Raw genomic sequence first — 20,567 nt, forward strand, 5'->3', positions numbered from 1 at the left:
TAAAAATCTTATTTCATTGGATGTTGACATGGTTATTAAAGAAATATAGTCATCACATCTAAGATAATTTGTAATGTTTGTTATAACAAGGTGGAAAGTTTACTAATGTTAAAGTATATGATCACTCTTTTTTTGATAAGGTATATGATCATTCTTATTAGTAGATTAAAGACTTTTTAATCCTCGTGGTCATAGTTGAGTTGATAGGGATATGCATTGTTATATGCATGAGCTAGAGTTTGAACTTGAGAGAGATGAATTCTAGTAACTAGACTACTTGAAGAAATTAATAAATTAATAAAGCTGTTAAAAATGTACAAAAATAAAGAAGATTATTAACCCTCAAGTTTGACGAGGCGTAAGACGATGGATGAAGGACAATTTGTGTGGCTGTAAGGTATGCAGAAGAGGACCCACCGTATGGTTGTGTGGCTATAGCCACACAAGATTATTGCCCCATTTTTAATTTTTAATTTTTATTACAATCAATCAACGCATGCGTTCTCTCTTCTTCTCCTCGATTCTTGTCAAAAACACATAAAACCCAGTTCTCTTCTCACCAGTCTCACTCTGTATCGCGACTCACTCTCTCTCTCTGCAGTTTTCAGTTTCTCTGGCGTCGCATCTCCACCAGTCTGATCACTCTCTCTCTCTCTCTCTCTCTCTCTCTCTCTCTTGCTACTTGCTAATCTCAGTTCTCACTCACTCTAACTAAGGTAAGCCAATTCATTCTCCAATTGCCTGTTTTAGGGTTTCAGAATTGGGAATTAGAATTGGAAATGAAATTTTGCTATGATTAGAATTGGAATTTTGTTACGAACGAGCTGTTATAAGAATGAGTTACTTTTTCAGTTGAAACCAGAGCCAGGAGAACACGAGAATACAAGTTATAGATGTTGAGAACAAGATAACAATAACATTTTTCCAAGAGAAATCTTTCTAATAGCTTAATAACATGTTAATCTTTCATCAAAGTATCCATATATGCCTTGAACATGTCCAAAGAGATATCTAGATTTGTTGATAGCATCACTAAATATAGTTTACAAAATGCAGCCTTCATTTCTGCAAGGAATTAATGTTGTTACTAAAATACTATGTATTGCATTGGCTTTCATCTCAACATTCACACTGATAGCACCGCCTGTATAAACAATATTGCATAAACCTCTTCCCTAATGACAATGCTATAAGTCACAGAAAGAGAAAATCACTTAAAGTTTAGTATAATTTGCATATATTTGCATCAGTTTCTTTGAAATTCTAGTCACACTAATATCTAGATCCACCCCTGCAGGTATGTAATGAATCTATGGTTTTTTGATTTAGAAGTTTTGTAATTTTAGGGTTTTTTTGTTGTAATTTGTGGATTTTGTTATATTCTTCAAAATTGTGAATTTTTGTTGGTAATTTTATAAAATTATAAAAATAAAAATTAGTAAACCATTTGCAACACTTGAAAAGTCATATATCTAATGCAAAATGCCTTTTTGCGAGCCAAGTTTTTTAAGATTTCTCATCTAGAACCTCTAATTTTACAGATCCACCATAAAGGTATTCTTTTTTGTTTCAATTTCTCATTTTCTAGGGTTTCCTTTTTTAATGATATTCTTTAGTGTTGAATTTGAGTTTTGATTTTCCATATGCAAAGTGGTATGCGTCAGTTTGCAATCTTATTATTATGTATTGTATATTCGTAAGTGTTGTGATCTGCAATGATGAGGCTTGAATGTGCAAATATTCTTAAGTGTTGAACTTTAGTTTATAAACAAGCAATTGGACTAATTTTCCAACAATATCTAAGTTCCATAAAACCTAGAACTCAACTTCTTATTCACCCTTTTGACCAAGCTTACACAATCAAATTCAAGTTCTACTCCTCTTAAACAAAAATCTATAAAGAGAGAGCCTCTGCTTGCATGGGATCGTCAAATCCCTTCGAATTGTAGTTGGTGATGTGAGAGCTTCACCTTCTGCGAGCAGGCACCCACTCCCCAAGTACCTTCTTCTTCTTGACCCAAATTGGTTGGTATCACTATTAGCTTTTATCTTGTCCGAATTTGGTTTCCTCCTTGGGATTGTTGAATTATTATCATCATTAGGGTTTCTACACTTTAGTCCTCTAGGTTATTGAATTTAATTAGCCTGTTTGAAATCCTGAATACATTTACAACCATATTATATTCTATGCATTCCCTTCTTCGGTTCTGTTCCGTGTTCCGATTCCCGACAGTTAGAAGAAAAGACACTCACTCCTGTCAAACTTTCATTTCATTTCAAAATTTAATAACTAATTAACTAACAGTTATTATTATTATCTGATTGAAAATTGAGATGAGTCTGAGCTACTGCAGTAGTTACGCTCTTCAATCTAGCAGAATCACAAAATGTACTCTCGATCGTAATTATACCCATCATGGCAAGGATGTGAAACTGCATCTTCATAATAATAGATTTCAAATTATTTAAATTTCCTTGTTTTATTTTACTTTATATTAATTTTTTGTAGATGGTTTCGTTTTTAATGACATGGAAGGTTGCTTTGTGTTTTTATTGTTTATTGTTTATTGGAACAATGTTGTTGCCATTCATTTCTTGAATGTTTCTATATATTTGGACAAACAACTTAATTTAACATATTTTGATTAAATGTTTATCAGTTAAGTGTTTATGTATAATTTTCTTTATAAAATGAAATAGAGTGTGTAGTTCAACTTTTCTCATATAGGTTGTAAGCTATTTTGTTTTCATAAATTTTCTTGAAAATTTATTTAAATACACTGGAAAATCATAAGCTATACAAACACTTACACAAGCTTTTAAACCTTACGATAAACTCAACTAAATTGTAAATAAGTTCTTCCAATGCAATTTCAAAGTTCTTATCTTTGAAGGTTTTCATATTTTTTTACTTGTTGATTATAGGCAGGCATATTGTTCCCACCAATGTGCTCAAAAAACCTATTGAACATGAAACCTATTATAGAATTTTTGTTCACACACACTCTGAGTAGTGAGGAATTGTGGGTTTAAATCCACGCTCGAGCAAATTAAATGTCTCTGTAGTCTTTTACCATCTGAACTGTAACTTGTAGTTACCGGACTTGGTTTATGCTTGAAATAGTTGATGTATGGATTAACCGAGTCTTGTAAGTACAACTAAGATGATAAAAAACCGTAGAAACATTTGATATACTGGGGCGCGAATTCATAGTTCTCGACTTCTCAGTGTGTGTAATTTCGCCGTTTAGACTCTTTAAGGTGAATTATTTGTTAAGTAGATTTTAGATTAATAATGGTGAATAATTTTGCTTTTTGTTCAGATGTCAAAAGTTGAAAAAAACCCTACTAGTAACGTGAAGAATTTGAATATGAATGTGAATGAGAATGATAGTGTTGCTGGAAATTGGTACACTTCAATTGTTCATAATATTTCAGTGTATGGCGTTGCTGCTGGTTACTGTTTATCTGCATCTTTGCTGTCAATTATCAACAAATGGGCTATCATGAAATTTCCTTACCCGGGTGCGCTTACTGCGTTACAGTACTTCACCAGTGCTGCCGGAGTTTTGCTATGTGGATGGCTCAAGGTTGTCGAACATGACAAGCTTGATTTGATGACAATGTGGAGGTTTTTGCCGGCTGCTGTGATTTTTTACCTGTCACTGTTTACTAACAGTGAGTTGCTGTTACATGCCAATGTAGATACTTTCATTGTGTTCCGATCGGCTGTTCCAATTTTTGTTGCTATAGGGGAGTCAGTGTTTCTGCATCGGCCGTGGCCGTCTTTGAAGACGTGGGCTTCGTTGGGAACTATATTCGCTGGAAGTGTGCTTTATGTTGCAACTGATTATCAGTTTACTTTTGCGGCTTACATGTGGGCGGTGGCGTATTTGGTTAGTATGACGATAGATTTTGTTTACATAAAGCATGTGGTTACGACGATTGAATTGAACACTTGGGGTCTTGTGTTGTACAATAATATTGAGGCTCTTCTGCTTTTTCCGCTGGAATTGTTGATAATGGGTGAGTTGAAGAAGATACAACATGAGATCACTGATGAGTCTGATTGGCATTCGTTCCCTGTGGTTTTGCCTGTGGCGTTGTCATGCTTGTTTGGTCTCGCGATCTCTTTCTTTGGATTTTCGTGTCGCAGGGCTATTTCTGCAACTGGATTTACTGTTCTCGGTATAGTGAATAAGTTGTTGACGGTCATGATTAATTTGGTGATATGGGATAAGCACTCGACGTGGGTGGGTACAGTGGGACTTTTGATTTGTATGCTTGGTGGGGTTATGTATCAGCAATCAACAAGTAAACCAAAGGCTGCAATACAGGAAACTACACAAGAAGATGAGGAACAGCTGAAGTTGCTTGAAATGCAAGTCAATTCTGAGACCAACATTAGTGATACTGAAATTAATAAATCAAGGGAAGGAAATTGAAATTATGTTTATGTAACAAAATTTCTATACTTCCTCAAAAGTATATTTTTCACAGGTATCCAATCCAAATTATATCATTTTTTCACAACAGTCAAATCCATTATTGGTTTACCAATGATATCTCAATGAATGTCATGCTCATCAGATTGCAGTATGCAGCATTTTGTTTACGTTATATTGGCTGTTATGTTTTAAGTAAGAAACTAAACATAGAACAAATTATTCCAGTATGTTCGGATTGCGTTACTTTATAGAGTTTTATTTGACAGACAAAATGATTCTCAAATTGGTTCTTTTTATATTTAAGCTTTCTAGCTGTGTCATTTTATTATTCCAATTTTCAGTTTTTTTTTTTTTTCCTTGCTTGAGATGCTGTGATTATTGTTATCTCTCCAATCACACGACACAGTTTAAAAGTGCTGATACTTTTTAGGATGTGTATAACTATACTTAGTTGCAGCATGGAGAAGCTTTATAAAATTATAAGTTATAAAATCTGATCATACTTTATCTTGTTATGTGGAAATGCAGCTTTTACTGCCTTAAGATACTTCACTGCATCGTAGAGAAGTTTAGAAGAGCGGTTGTTTCCGGGGATCTTCATCAATATTCAGAAAATAAGTGATGGAAGGGAAGGAAGATTGTGTTTTGCTTATTGAGGAACGAGAAAACGAGGAACAGGCATAACCCTATTTTATAGTGTGAATCCTAATCAACTCTGAAGCAAGGGAAGATAAACAATGCAGAGAGAGAAAGAAGATACTGATTTGGGTAAAAAATAGTAGGCTTTTAAGTGCAGTTTTGCTTCCCCTATTTTGACAGAATTGGAATTTTACCCCCTCCTATTTTAAAACTTGGAATTTTACCCCCCCAATTTAATGTTTTTTGGAATTTTGCCCCCCCACCACATTTGAGTGCATTTTTGCTGATGTGGCAGTGGTGATTTGGATTTTAAAATATTACTACCTCCGTCCCTAATTATAGGGTCCTTTTGAAAATAACGGGAATTAAAATAGTGGATATTTGTATTAAATATGTTTGTAATTACTATTGTTTTTACAATTTTATCCTTTAAGAGAGAGGGTTGATTTATGTTTTCAACATGTTATTTATTGCTGATTGAAGAAAAAGATGTATAATAAATAAGGGCATGTATGTAAAGAAATAATTAATGTAGTTGGAAATAGGAAATAAGTTTTATAAAAAGGGACAAAAAAATTTCTCAAAAGAGTCTTATAATTAGGGACGGAGGTGGTATCTTATTATCCACCTAATTAATTTATTTAAATTAAATAATTTTTAATTACAAAAAATAAATAACTTTTTAAAAAAATCGAAAAAAATTTAAAAAATGCATAAAAAATTCTAGAAAATAAAGATAAAATGTAGGGAATAAACGAAAAAAAAAAATCCATTAATATTGTTTAAGCCACATCAGCACAGCCAAATCGGCCAACTCCCGAAAAATATTAAATTGGAGGGGTAAAATTCAGATTTTTAAAATAGGGGAGTCAAAATTCTGAAAAACATTAAATTAGGGGGTAAAATTCCGATTCAGTCAAAATACGGGGGGCAAAACTGCACTTAAGCCAAAATAGTAAAATTGAACGAACATGAACGAAGAGAAGGTAAAAAATAGTAGGCAAAATTACACTTTTAGTCTCTTAACTTAATTTCAGGTAACAATTTGGTCCTTTATCTTTTTTTCATTTCAATTTGGTCCTTTTTGTCCATTTTCATATGAATTTTTAAGCTTAAAATTCATGATTTTATTTTCTTATCGTCTTTCAATCTTCAAATATATGATCCTCGTCTATGTTTGCATAAGAATATTAGATTTGAAGCTTAAAAATGTATATAAAAATGGACAAAAAAGACCAAATTGAAATGAAAAAAAGATAAAGGATCAAACTGTTATCTGAAATTAAGTTAAGGAACTAAAAATATAATTTTGCCAAAATAGTAAAGTTGAACAAACGCGAACGAAGAGAAGGAACAAGATTTAGGGCAAATAAAGAAGGAACATAGGAGTGACAAGACATTTTTACAAAACAACCCTTCTTTATTAACATAAATTTTTGAAATTGCCCTTCTTATAACGTCTCTATTAATATCAAATCAATTTGATTTTTCAAATAAAAAAAATTATTTGATTATTATGTGTTTTATTTTTAGAATTGCAAAGAGAGAAAAAACAAGAACACCAAGAACAAGGTTCAGCCCTCAACAAAATTTTCAAACACTTGTTGGAAAAAATGTTAGAAGCGTGTTTCTCTACACCAAAAATCTTCTTCAACAAAGCATATAAATGCTTATGTGAATGGTACAGATGTAAGATATATAAGAAGTTTAATGACTTCTAATTTTTTTTTCTTTCTCTTACATGATACTTCTTATGTTTGATATTTTAATATATTGGAATCGCTAAAGAATGCCCTAAGGGCACATGTATATATTAGTATTTCCATCCGTGCAACGCACGGACGAACAAATATTTTTTGTGGTGTTAACAAATTATTACTCTGAACGATGAAGCAAGAGCACAAAAAAGTTATTTACAAAATTAAACAGTGTGATTAATGTATATTGAATAATTCAAATTGACCATGAAGCTTAAATATACACATATTCATACCTGATAAGTTATTTTCTACAAATAAACACATTAATACAATTGTTAATCACAACATTTAATTGAGTGGAGTTTGTGACTTTAACATTAATACAATTGTTAATCACAATATTTATACCTACAATATAAATAGAAACATAAACTAAATACCTATAGCCCCCAAGTTTGACGAATATGAAATTTTGGACTTAAATTGTATACTTATAGCCCCCCATGTTTAGGGAATATAAAATTTTAAACTATCCTCAGATGCTTATAGCCCCCATGTATAAGACATATTGATTTGTTTGAGGTTAGCATTGAAAAATAGAGTGTTTGTATATTATTAATGAGAGTGGAAGACTGAAAATACACTATTCAGAGGAAGATTTTGTAGCCTCCTGTGTAGTGTTTTACATTGTTTTTATTTATTTATTCAGGGCCATGAATTTATATCTATTTTGCATATTTTCTTCAATATTTAGTTAACTCAATCATATAATTGATTTAGGGAATATAAAATTTTGAACTACCATCAAATACTTTAAACCCTTGTATAAAAAATATTGATTTGTTTGAGGTTAGTATTGCAAAATACGGAGTGTTTGTATATTATTGAGAGTGGAAGACTGAAAATACATTGTCCATAGGAAGATTTTGCACGTCTCCCGTGTAGTGTTTTTCATTTTTTTTTATTATTTAAACAGGGCCATGAATTTATATTCATTTTGCATATTTTCTTCAATATGTAGTTAACTCAATCATATAATTGAAGAAGCGACTTATAAATTTACAGTGATATGAAACACAAAATCAATTATACAATTATGAATAAGAACAATACAATTTTGGTTTAAAAAATTAAATTAAAAATTACTCATAATCTATACATAGACTTGTTGTAACTATATTACTGGACTAATACCGTGTTTTTAAGAACACATCACAGTAATTCAAAGTAACTTATCCTTAATAAAAGGTGAATAGAACTTCCATCCACTTTTGCAAAACTCTAGTTGCAAACTCATGCGACTCATAAAATTCCCCACTTGATGATTTGGTAAGTCCTCTTCAATTCAACAACTTTGTGTACCTGCAGAGTAATAAGAACACAACAAAGTAAATTATCTGTAATAAAAGGTGAATAAAACATTTGTAAAATCCAATTTCAATTATAAACATCAAACAAATGAGTAAACATAAAAATGGTAATTTAGCATCCATGAGAGACTCATATCACCTTTTTCTTTAACCTCGGCACTTGATTATGAGTAAAACAATGTTACAGGAAAAAACTTAACTATCATCAAGGTGTTATGTAAAAAAAAAAAAAAAACAGTGAATAACATATTGTTATTGGGTGCACCTTGTTATAGTATTTGTTGTTTAAATAATTTGAAATAAGTAGAGAAGTACGGTTTTGGTAACCCTCCTGTGTTTTTGGGTAGATTGAGAAATTATCCTAAATAATAGGTACAAAAAGTAAAACCATAGAGGAACGTTGAAAATACTTTGTATCAGCATAAAGGCAAAGTAGAAAATAAAAAACCAAAATAAATCTCGTTGAAGAGTTCACCAAATCAATGCATTAGTAAGAAAACAAAATTGTAAAGCAATGCTTTGATTTAATGAATAAGCATAATTATATTAGAAAAAATAAGTGAACAGAGAGCACAAACGGAGCCTTCATTGTTGAATTAAGATAGACTCTTACATGCATATTTTGCAAGCTTCTTAGGAACGGTTTTGGCAGATAACATATTTCGTAAGCTACTTTCTAGCCTTACAACCGCCCTTGGATGAAAGACAATGAAGATCATTCATGTCCTAATATTTTTGTAGTTCATGAAAGTTTCTATTTGCCTTTACTCATAAGTGTCTATCGATGCATTTCTTGAACTTTTCATCTTTTTCATAGTAATTGATTATTCATATCTATCATCTTCTTTCTTAATTGATTATTCCTATCTGATCTCTTCTTTTTTCTTTTTTCTTTTTTGAAAAGGTAAAATATGGATTAAAAGACACTAAGCACAATTAGTGCAACGATGTGCAAAAAAACTACATAATCTTTGTAAGTAAGCCTCAATAAGGAATAGAAAGCACCAATTACATCCCTAATAAACAAAATTAGACCCCAACCATCACTTTTGGTGGTGAGGTGTTTGATATGGCCACCGCTGAGGATGTGATTATGCTTGATATGGGCTCTGTTTTTTATGACCTCATAATTGTTATCCGATGAAGATAAAGACCTTGGAGATTCATATGAAGGAACATGCCTCCTCCTAGGAGATCCTTTCGAACTATTTCCTCCAACAAAAATCATTCACAATAAAGAAAATTAAACACAAAACTGAAACCAAAGTTGTCCAAGTTTGTATCTGCAATTTAAAAACAAATACATGAAGTAAGGTTTATATAACTTGGCTGAGGAATCAAAGAAGAAAAACCAAAACAGGACAAAAAGCTTTTTGATTATTCAATCCATAATTGGATAGCGAAATTTAAAGATCATAAGACAAAGAAGAAAGAGAGTGAGACTTGTTCATACAAACAAAATATGACAATAAATTATTTCATCGAGACAAAATCATTATTAGACAAAAGAAGTATAATTTAAAGATTTCCAATACATTTATCAAACTGGGGAAAAGTTTATGAATTAATTGGTTATATACTTTCAAAATGAGTCTAAGAAAAATTATATATAGTAATTTGAGTTTGATAAGTTGTATGCCATTTCTTATTATCCTATAAAAATAAGACAATTATATATAAACATTGTAAATGAACAACTCCAAAGAGGCAAAACAGTATACTCATTACCTTTATTTTTGTAGCTCAACTTGTAATGATTTGAAATATGTTTTAGTAACTTATGATATTAATTTTGCACTCTAATGTCTTCAAAACACTCTCAAGAATCAAGATACATATATCAAGAATCAGGAAATGAAAAACATACTACAACTCTCAAACTTTTGTTTTTGTTTTTGATAAATCAAAACTGATTTATCAACTCCAAACAACATATAAGAAAAAACATAAGCTATGAAAAATCTGCTCATTAAGTTAAAAGAGGATAAGAACATATATGGAGCTGTGAAATAGGAAATCACTTTACCTCAACAAAAGGATAAATCAAAGGAAAAAGTCAGAAGATGATTGAAACATACAACCTGCAATACACGAAACTTTATAATACCTCATAAAAATAATCAAAAGATGAAGAAAATCAATATAAAATAAAGGCTAAAATATGGTTTTAGTCCCTGCAAATATGTCTCGTTTTGGTTTTAGTCCCTGGTAAAAAAAAAATTGTTTTTGGTCCCAGCAAAATTTTTTGTTTTTTAAAATAGTCTCTGACCCCACTTTTGTGATGATTTGCATACGTGACACATTATAACTGAACCAATTTTGTAGTTTTTGGTCCCTGCAAAATATTTTGTTTTTAAAAAAGGTCCCTGCAAAATTTTTTGTTTTTGAAAATAGTCCCTTCCAGGAACTATTTTCAAAAACAAAAAATTTTGCAGGGACCAAAAACAATTTTTTTTTTACCAGGGACTAAAACCAAAACGAGGCATATTTGCGGGGACTAAAACCATATTTTAGCCTAAAATAAATGTGTCTAGTTCAAAAGAGATATTATTTTTATTGTTGGACATGGTACAAACAATTCATAACCCATAATCAATAAATTTAAATTTAATTTCATGACACTTGTAAAATAAATTAGAGAACAATCTACCTCATATTATCATTGACTTCATCTCTTGATTCTCAGAACCTTCTTCTTCAACCTTTCTCCTTTAAGAAACCCAAAAACACAAACACAAAGTTCAATCAATCAGATACTCAAAACAAAGAAAAGTAAAATTTCAACCATAAACACTACTATCTATGGACACAGATTACCTTCATGTGTTTGGTCGTAAGTAAAATCGGCCTGGTAGCGGTTTGCGATTGGAATAGAGGAAGAGGAGAGCGGAAAAGAGGATGAGGAGAGAATGAATGAATTCGTAGAGAGAGAGAGTGAGAGGTTTGAGGGGAGGATTCAAAATTTGAATTTGAATTGAGTGAGACTTGTCTGAGGGTTGATTTGGTGTTTATGGGGTTTGTCTCATAGCTTGCAAAGCTGTTTATTTTGAGCGTGATAACAGGGAAAATTGTTGAAAAGCATCCCTTTTTTTATGTTTATTGCATTAAATGTTTCTGAAAAAAGCTCGAACAGTGATGGGTTAGAGGGTTGGGCTGAGCATAAGTTGGGCCTCATTTCAAATTGGATTTTGTTTGTTTCTGAAAAATAGGTCTGAATTTTGGAGGGAAATTAAGCAATTTAAATTTTGTTGGTTAAAAGTGAATTTTGATAATTTAAAAATGGGTGAAAATGATATTTTTGATCCAACTTACTAAAAATGATGATAAAATGAGATTATAAAATATGATGATATATTATAGATGGCTTAGAATTTTGACACATTGGATTGAAGCAATATTTTTTCCTATTTGTGTCTTCACATTTGTATATTATTAAGATTAAGATTCCAATGTATTAGTTTGTCTTATTAAATATAGGATCACACTTATTTGTTTAGAGTTGCCTTTAAGTCTCTGCTGCACGCCAATATGTTTTTAGGAATCTTAATCATTAAGGATTTACATTTAGAGTAATTTTGCATGTTAATCTAGTTGACAAGGCTATTCCATGTTCTCCTTTATTATATGTGTGCTAAAAGATTTCTATTATGAACCCAATTAATTGTTACAAAGTTGACTAATTATAAGGTTAAGAGTGTCATTCTTTCTAAATTATTTTTAGATCTTATGTATTTTCAACTTGAGATTCAATTTTTTTTTTTCCTAATTATCTTGAAGCTTAAATTTGTAGTTTTTATCCATACATTTGATTTTTTAACATTGAAATTATTGTTCGACTCATTTTCAATTAGATGTATATAAATATAAATCACTTTACATTTAAATTACTTTATACAAAATCAATCTCACTAAATCATTCATTCAAAATGAATTGTTTTCATGGCATAACCAATTACCAAATTCATACTTAGTTGAGTTGGCCATTAGATCCAACCAACTAACTAAATACTGTAGAGCAGCCCCGCCAAAACATCAAAGTAACTACCAACCTTCTTCTGTTGACTGGTAGTTTTGAATTCTAAACTCTCTTCTGTTTTTCCTCCTCATTAACTTTATTTTACTTCTTTCTTCCTGATGAAAATCCCACATACCTTTATATAATATTATCATTTGCAACATGGAACAATCCTATCAACCATCCTCCAATCAGTCCAAACTCAACAATCCAAATTCACCCTACACCTCTGAAGTTTCCGACCATAGTCTTCATTCAGATAAAGTTCCTTACTTTGAAACTGTTTTGAGAGAAAAACAGGATGTATTGGAGGGAAATGAAGTGGAAGATATCAAAGAAAGAGTTGAGAAAGAAGAGAAAAATGGGTTGATGTTAAGGGCTTTTGAATCCTTCACTTCAATAAAGGATTCTTTATCTAGAGTAAAAGAGAGTTTAGAGGGAAAAAAGGATGAAACTTTTGTCAGAGAAATAGTTTGTGTGGAATCAGAGTTAAGAGATGAATCGATGGTGTTATTATTGGAAGAGGCAAGTTTTATATCAAGGCTTGCAACTGAGGTGGAAACAAAGGTGGAAAATTATAAGGAGTTAAGGAAAAAGGAGAAGAGAGAGTTGGAGAATAGTTTGATAAGCTTAACTGAAGAGAATAGGGATATCAATAACTTGCTTAGGGTTGCTTTGTTGGAGAAAGAAGCATTGGAGAAGAAAATAAAGGGACATGATCATAAAAGGATGCCTCTATTGCAGTTTGCTGAGTTTGGATTGCAGAAAGTTGGGTTTAGATTCATGATGGGAGGTGGTAATAATGAGCAATCAATGGATAGTACTTCTGAGGCTAACAATTCAGATAGCAGTGAGTGTGAAGTGGAAGTTGTTAGTTTGGTAATCTCTTATTATCCTTAATTCTGTATGTAAATTTATAGGCAAAATACATCTTGCGGTATTTCAAGTTATTTAATTATATCAAATTTGTCTTAAAGTTTTATTGTGCCTCACATAGAGCATTTAAGTTCCATTTGGTGTACATTGTCACAATTTTTTTACACATCATGTAGAAGATGGGAAAATGGTACATGTCGGATAAGTGGCGAACCCCGTTTATACCACATAAGTAACATAACAGATAAATGTGTATATTTGTAACGTAATGTGTAAAAAAGGGTAACATTGTACACGTAATGGGACTTATAGGACTTATGTGAAACAAAAAAGACTAATCTAGTACTAGTTTGCCCAAACTATTCTTTTCTTCCAAAAATGTGTTCTCTTGTGATATCACATACATTTATTTCACTGATAGAAACAAAAAGGAATATCATAATATTACTTAATAGTTATTAACTTCATTGATAGCAGCAGTATTACTGGAAGTATTATGTTAGGATGTAGAATAATAGATATTAGAGTAGTTAAAGTAGTTAGAGAAGTTAGTTTGTTAGAGATGATGCGTACAAATAGGAGAACAAAAGTATCTTTGAACATTTGTAATTTTTTTCTTGCAAAAGGTTAGTCTATTCTGAAATTTTTGGTCATTTTCCAAGGCCTCAACAGTGGAAAGGATAATGAAGAATCTACGCCTTGAAATCACTCAATTGAGAAAATCTTTGGAAGAATCTAGGTACTTTTACCATATAACTATGTTGAACTCATATTCTTGTCCATCACATAGTGATATTTTTTTAAGCTAAAACTGCATAATTCATTAATTTGCAAGAAAGTGAGTGAAAAGGGCTTTGCATACAGTTCTATACAAAGCCCTTTCACAAATGCTTCATGCTTTTCTGTGATAATGCAAGCTAAAATGGGTAATTTCTTCACTCTTATATAAATCCAAAGTCAAGTGTGGATATTTTATAGTATTATATTGCTGCCACAGTTCAAAATTTTAGTTTGGTTTTGGATAATTTATTATTATGAACTTAATGCCAGGTCAGACACAGAGCGCCTCCAGTGTCTCACAGAGAAACAAACCAAAGAGATTGCAGAAAACAAACTCTACATCAAGGAGTTAGAAGATAGAGAGAGAATCTTAGCTCAAAATGTACTCACCTATTTGATCAATAAATGTGACAATCACTCTTTTGCAAAACCTCTCTTTCTCACTAGCTTTTTTCTTTTTTTGTCTAACTGTAAAAGGTAGAGGAGTTTTTGATTGAAATCAAAGAGACAGAAGAAGAAGTAGCTAGATGGAAGGAAGCTTGTGAATTGGAAGTTAAAGCTGGAAAGAAAGAGATTGAAGAGCGTGACAAAATGGTAAAGATTTCTTTTATCCTTGCCATATCAATAAAAACAAAACTAGTTATTTTCTACATGTTAAAGCATGTTAAAGAACCTTTCATTTGTCTAGAAGTCCTAGCTCAACTAGCAAATGCCGAAATTGCAAGACCGGACATCATGACCCGGGTTCGAATTATATACATTTTTGTAGTTGAGAAAAAGGGACATGCATTGTCAGTGCAAACTAGTTTTACAACGACATCCAACAAGAATTGAGTATGTGACAGTTATTTTTAAAAAGCGGTGATAATATAGGCTTACATGATAGAATGATATGTTCTTACTCAATGACGGTGTAAATGCATATCCGTTAAACTATAATCTATATCTTATTGATAATGTTTGAATGTTCCATTAGGTGGCTGCATTGAAACAAGAACTGCAGAAAACAAAGGGTGCTTTGGAGATATCCAATGGGAAATTAAGACTAAAAGAAGAACTGGCAATGACTGCAATAGCTGCACAGGAAGCAGCAGAGAGATCATTGAAGCTAGCTGATAGTAGAGGAGTTGAACTGCGTCGGTGGATAGAGGAACTAACCAGACAACTAGAGGAATCAGAGAAACGTGAATGTAATAGTCATAAAGTGAGTCGACGAATATGTTGGCCATGGCAAGTTTTCAGATTGAGTTCTAGCAATATTGCTACCTCTAGAATTGGAAATGCCAAAAGGATGATACCAGAAATGCAATCCTTTCTTCAATGAAATGTGTATATAACATAATTTTCTTGAACAGAACAGTGAGTTGAATCATTTTATAGTTGATTACATGATGTTTTTTTGACATCATTAGCAGCAACACTTTGAGTTAACTATCAATAATCAACTAACCATTTTATAATTCAATGAACTATGTGCTATTACATTATTATTATTATTATTATTGGCATACTTATAATCAAATATCACTTTAAAAAATTGATATATTTTAGGTGAATGACTGAAACAGACATATTTCATACTTATTTTCTACGTGTTAAAAGAGCATTTCTTTGCATTATTCATAATCTCATATGACTATAATATACATGTTTGATAACATTTTTTTTCTCACGAGTTTATAGTGTTTTGTACTGACATATTTTTTATAGCGATTGAGTTTATCATTTATAACTTTCTCAATTTTTTCTTTATCATCTTAATTAAAATAATTAAATATTAATATCATTTTATATTTATCATTTAATTCAATCATTGAGTTTATCAAATACAATAAGTTGAACACACTAATTTATATGTTATCCGGTTACTTTTTTGATATAAGTTTATCCATTACCAACTAACTTATATAAGTTATCCTCTATTTTCACCAACAACGAAGATCAGATTAAACAAAATAAACTAAACTCTCATTATATGTTGAATGAAAGTTTGAATGTATCTCCACAATTAGGAGTGAATCACCAAATTAATCTTTATCTTTATAAGTCACTCTTAAATTAATTTCTGATTTTGTTAATATTTTAAAATAGTCGTATATTTGTCAAAAGTTTATGAGTTAGACCGCTAGCATGTGACAAAAACAATGACCAACTTCATAAACTTTTAAGTAAGACACTGATTTAAAATAGGCAACGGCTACGGTAGGTGATCTGTTTAGTCTCCTACCGTATGAGACTTGATTTATTTTTTTGCAAAAAGGATGTCAACCATTGGATTGGATGCACATGGAAATTTTTGAATGGTTGAGATTTGTAGGTTATGTGACCCACAAGGATTGTATTTTTTAAACATATATATTAATTTTTAAAAGAACGTAATTAATTTTGAATTCACATTTAACAAATGATGTTTTTGCCTTGTTTATTCTCTCCCGATGAAAATCCCAGCAAGCATTTCTTTTCCATATTTTCCCAACAAGCTCATACATTTATCAATTCTTGGCCTTCACCAACTCAACGATCTTGGAAATTTTCACAGAATAAAAACGGATAAAGGAAATTAAATGCTTTTGTTCATCGAATTTATGGTTGGGCAAGCTTGATAAGGTGTTTAGTTAATTTTAAAATCCGGGTTATGTTTTTGTATTATAATTAAATTTTAGTGAAAGAGAATAAATCACTTTTAAGAATGTTGCATCCGTTTATTACAGCTTTTTAAAAAAATCAGAATCTAAAATCAACTTCAAATGAGAAGTTGTTAAGATCAAATTCTAAAAAAATTGATTTGTTTAGAGGAGAGAGAAAATATAGTTTAAAAGATTGAACTAATTTTGTAATAAAAAATCTCTTTTTGTAAAGTTGTATTCAAACAAACTAAACTATTTGTTTAAAAAAAATGATTTTTGTTATGGTAAACAAACACAAAATACATTCTGGTTTTTCATAAAATCTCTAAATTATTTTATATCGAAATCACTTTTATTTTAATCTGTAACAAGCGGGTCCTTAGAGCCTGTTTGTTATATATTTTTTTTAAAAATAATCACTTTTAAAAGTAGCTATAACAAACGGATGCAATACTATTAAACGTGATTATTTTTCTTTTAAAAAAAGTGATTTTTTTCTTAAAAAAGCTATAGCAAACATGCTCTAAGAATCGTTTATAAAAAAGTGAATAAATCCTTTATATAATTTTTTTTTAATAAGAATCGTTTATGTAATTATTAGTAATACTTATTGCCCACTACAGTAGGTAGACCATAGTACATAAACCTACAATTACATGTAATATTTTTTCTTTCAACAATTTTTTTATTTTTTTTGTAATATTGCATAACTTAATAAGCATGCGCACGTTAAACAACACTTTTAAAGTGGGTTCTCATTTTAGTTTCTCTAAAAAATTTATTCAATTTTTAGTTCTTAAAAGTTTTTCATCTTCACCTTTGGTCCCTCCTTTAAAATAAACTCATGTAGAATTCATATTTTCGAATAAAACAGAAAAATTTATAATATTACAAGAATCTCTCTAAAAAAAATAAGAATATTTTAACTTAACATCAATTAAATATGAATCTTGTCAAAAAAATCAATTAAATATGAATTTTTATATTTTTTACGGTTAAAAATTCTTATTTAATTTATATTTTGCTAAAAAAATATAATTTTTTTTGAAAGATTTTTACAATTTTCAACACATTTTAAAAATACAAAAACTAACTTAAAAAATAGGGACCAAATATAGTTATTAAAAATTTTATAAAAACTAAAAGTTAAAGAAATTTTTTTAGGAACTAAAATGAAAAGTTATATATTTTAAAGTTATAAGCGAAAAAAACATATTTAACCCTTTAAAATATTACTAACTAATTAGAGATTTTCTCTTTTGTCAAAAAAAAAATAAAAAAAAATTAGAGATTTTCTTACATAGATAGGTATTTAATCCAATGGAAAAAGAAAAAAAAAAACTCAAATAAATTACCCTCGAAAACGAAAAACTAGTCATCGTCTTTCCCCTTCAGCGGTGTTAGGGTTTGCAGAGTTGCTCTTGTTCAATCGCAGCGTCTTCATTTTCTACTAATTACACCACACAATTTATCAATTCACCTCAACTCGAAAAATCCACATATATTCACCGCATCGTGCGGAGCCTCGTTACGGTACGAAATTTCGCTTATCCATTCCTACCGATTGCATTCAATTAGATAAAAATCTTATCAAACCCCTTTTCATTTTCACACTGAAAAGATTACAACTTCACTTCTGCACCATTGCTACTGATACTTCATATTTTCAATTTCAAAATTCACTTTTTATTTTATTTCAAATTATATTTTGATGTAGTTTTGATTATTGTGATTGACCCTTTTGCAATTTGATCTAAAATGCAGAAAAAATTTCATTGTAACTAAATTGGAAGTTATGGGTCATAAAGAAGAGAAAAGTAGCAATGTGAAGAAAATAAATTCAGCATGTGATGTTGATGCTTTGAAAAAGTGTTTGGAAGAGAACAAAGGGAACTATGTTAAATGCCAGTCACAAATTGAGGCTTTCAAATCATCATGCTCTGTCAAGAAACCAAATCCTTCTCTTGATTCTTCACCACCACTCAAGACTCGAAGTGTTTGATATTATTATGTATTAGATTACTTTAATTTTGATTTTGATTATGATTGTAATATTGAAGGGGAATAAAATGAAATTAACTTTGTGTCTCTATAAACTTATCATAAAGCTGCATTAATATGTACTACTTTGTGACAAAATAGAATGTTCGCTCAAGTTGTAGCTTTGCACAATTATATATTTATAATGAGTTTAATATTTTGTTTTTTTGTTATTTCTGGTTCCCAAGGGAAGTACGGGTTCTAGTAATTCAGAGGTCGGCAGCTAAGCTGACAAAAAATTATTCCACCTAGGAATCAAACTTGTTCTCGCGGACAATTTGTTTTAGGGGAAGCTCATCAATCACTTGATTTATTGTGTTCAGATGATGTTAGTGATTGTTAACTTATTTTTGTAAATTCAATAATATCTGGTTTAAAGACTGACTAATTTAAGGGATCAATATGATCGTCCATTAATGGGTGCTCAATTGATCGTCCATTGGTAAGTACTCAATTGAAGTCAGAGCAAGGTCCTGTATAGACTAATCTAATACAAAAATTGTTGTCACCTGAATGATTTGTTAACTGTTTATAGTGAGAATCAACCTGAATTAATCATTTTATGTAATCATCATGCAATGAACTAATGTTGTTTGCTGTGTTGATCTGATTGTTTATTGAGTACTAAGCAGTTTTAACCTGTTTTCGGTCCTTTTTTAGTTTTCTTTATACATTACTCCCTCCGTCCCGCAATAAATGACCTGTTTGAAAATGTGCAATTTTGACCTAACTTACTTTGACCATATTTTTATACTAATATACAAAGATAAATAATATCATATAAGATGTCGTTAGATTCGTCTCGATGAGTATTTTCAAAATATCAAGTTTTCATAATTTTTTTCCAATATATTATTCAAGATATTTAAACTCAAAATTACGCATTGGTATGCGTAATTGGGTCAACTGTGTCACTTATTAAGGGACGGAGGAAGTATCTTTTTCTTGGCTTCTTTATCTATCTCTTGAATCTTGCTGCATTTTGAAGATTCTAGCTTGGGATTCATTGTTGCTGTTGTTTAATTACTACATGGAATGAAAGTAAACTATACTTAAAAAAGGGTAAAGCACCAAAGCCCTTTGCGCAGTGTGCAGAGTATTATACTTTTGCTACCAATAGTTGGGAGTTGAATGATAAATGTTGGATGGCAAATACTTGCAATGACATCATCTGTTCTGCTTTACACTTATTCATAAACGGTGTTTATTAACTAGCCCAGGCAGCATGTCATTAAAAGTTGACAAATTCATGTCACAATTGAATATCAAAACCAAGTCATGTAATCAAACTCTAGTGAACAAGCATGACCTTACCATTCAATTCCAAAAATCTTAGATCAAATATAGCATGTAACAGATTGAAATTTAAAAATAGAGGCATATAAGAGCTGAATTTTTTCATATTTAATAAACTCTTTGTTGGGGGCTTAGCCCCTCCTTTAAATAAAATATAGAAAAAGCTCTTGTGGTAGTCTTTTACGTGATGAGAGTGTAAATTGGTTAGCGGGTTTTTCTAAATATCTGACTGTTTAACTTCTTTTGAGGCCAAGTCATGGGTCGTTCTTAAAGGTTTGTCCTTAGGTAAAGTTAGAGGTTACAAACTGAGTTGTGCTTGAATCCTTCCGTCGTGGTTAATCGCCTTTCAGGCAACAAAAATGGGCATGTTAATGGCTACCAGTTGATTATGCATAATAGAATAATGCTTGGTAATTTTGTCAAGTTCAACATTTCTTTCAAGTAGCAAATAAGAGTAGGGATCATCTTGTTTCAACGTGTTATTTCAGACGTAGTTTTCTTTTTTTGTTTCCTTTTAGCTCCTCTTCCATTCAAAAATAAAATAAATTAGAAGGGGCATGATGTCTCATTTATACGTGAATTAGACTAATCACATTCGGGAGATAATTATAGTATCTGAGGACAATGTTGGCGAATCTGAGCTGCTACTACATTCCTTTTTTATTGCCTTGATGAAGAAAGGAAAGAAGAACAACAGGAAGCCAAATTGGCAGAATAGCAAAATTGCTCAGATGAGGATATTAAGAAGGTACAAAGAAATCATTCACATGGACTGA

General features: G+C 30.8%; 2 protein-coding genes and 2 long non-coding RNA genes across 5 annotated transcripts; 3 read left to right on the forward strand and 1 right to left on the reverse strand.

Annotated features, from left to right (window-relative positions):
• The first annotated feature begins 491 nt into the window (after positions 1 to 491).
• LOC11429199 (GDP-mannose transporter GONST3) lies at positions 492 to 5,352 on the forward strand. 2 transcript variants are annotated; one of them, XR_003006466.2, is made up of 3 exons: positions 492 to 716; positions 3,324 to 4,500; positions 4,977 to 5,352. XR_003006466.2 is itself a non-coding variant. In XM_024769354.2 (2 exons), the coding sequence occupies exon 2, from the start codon at positions 3,324 to 3,326 to the stop codon at positions 4,443 to 4,445; it is 1,122 nt and encodes a 373-aa protein (XP_024625122.1). In that variant the 5' UTR covers positions 492 to 716; the 3' UTR covers positions 4,446 to 4,744. The 2 variants fall into 2 exon arrangements, 1 of the variants encoding a protein (XP_024625122.1); XM_024769354.2 differs by lacking the exon at positions 4,977 to 5,352 and having other exon boundaries at positions 3,324 to 4,744.
• A 2,475-nt stretch (positions 5,353 to 7,827) lies between these two features.
• On the reverse strand, positions 7,828 to 11,206 carry LOC112416170 (uncharacterized). The gene is made up of 5 exons (XR_003006483.2): positions 10,975 to 11,206; positions 10,808 to 10,866; positions 10,184 to 10,238; positions 8,771 to 9,440; positions 7,828 to 8,149 (listed from the first exon to the last, which is right to left on the reverse strand). It is a non-coding gene; the product is annotated as an uncharacterized lncRNA (long non-coding RNA).
• Positions 11,207 to 12,054: 848 nt separating this feature from the next.
• Positions 12,055 to 15,288, forward strand: LOC11428503 (uncharacterized protein At3g49055). Its single transcript, XM_003592212.4, has 5 exons — positions 12,055 to 13,051; positions 13,711 to 13,787; positions 14,099 to 14,210; positions 14,306 to 14,422; positions 14,805 to 15,288. The coding sequence occupies exons 1-5, from the start codon at positions 12,335 to 12,337 to the stop codon at positions 15,150 to 15,152; spliced, it is 1,371 nt and encodes a 456-aa protein (XP_003592260.2). The 5' UTR covers positions 12,055 to 12,334; the 3' UTR covers positions 15,153 to 15,288.
• Positions 15,289 to 17,786: 2,498 nt separating this feature from the next.
• Positions 17,787 to 18,655, forward strand: LOC11424176 (uncharacterized). Its single transcript, XR_003008737.2, has 2 exons — positions 17,787 to 17,988; positions 18,220 to 18,655. It is a non-coding gene; the product is annotated as an uncharacterized lncRNA (long non-coding RNA).
• Positions 18,656 to 20,567: the final 1,912 nt, after the last annotated feature.

This window comes from Medicago truncatula, chromosome 1 (assembly GCF_003473485.1).
Source record: "Medicago truncatula cultivar Jemalong A17 chromosome 1, MtrunA17r5.0-ANR, whole genome shotgun sequence".
Taxonomy (NCBI): domain Eukaryota; kingdom Viridiplantae; phylum Streptophyta; class Magnoliopsida; order Fabales; family Fabaceae; genus Medicago; species Medicago truncatula.

What these genes read in the sequence shown, in the direction of transcription:
- LOC11429199 (XM_024769354.2), top strand. Translation starts at nt 3,324, where the DNA reads ATGTCAAAAGTTGAAAAAAACCCTACTAGTAACGTGAAGAATTTGAAT.
- LOC11428503 (XM_003592212.4), top strand. Translation starts at nt 12,335, where the DNA reads ATGGAACAATCCTATCAACCATCCTCCAATCAGTCCAAACTCAACAAT. An exon ending in AAATCTTTGGAAGAATCTAG is followed by an intron (nt 13,788 to 14,098) that starts GTACTTTTACCA and finishes ACTTAATGCCAG; the next exon opens with GTCAGACACAGAGCGCCTCC. An exon ending in AGAGAATCTTAGCTCAAAAT is followed by an intron (nt 14,211 to 14,305) that starts GTACTCACCTAT and finishes TAACTGTAAAAG; the next exon opens with GTAGAGGAGTTTTTGATTGA.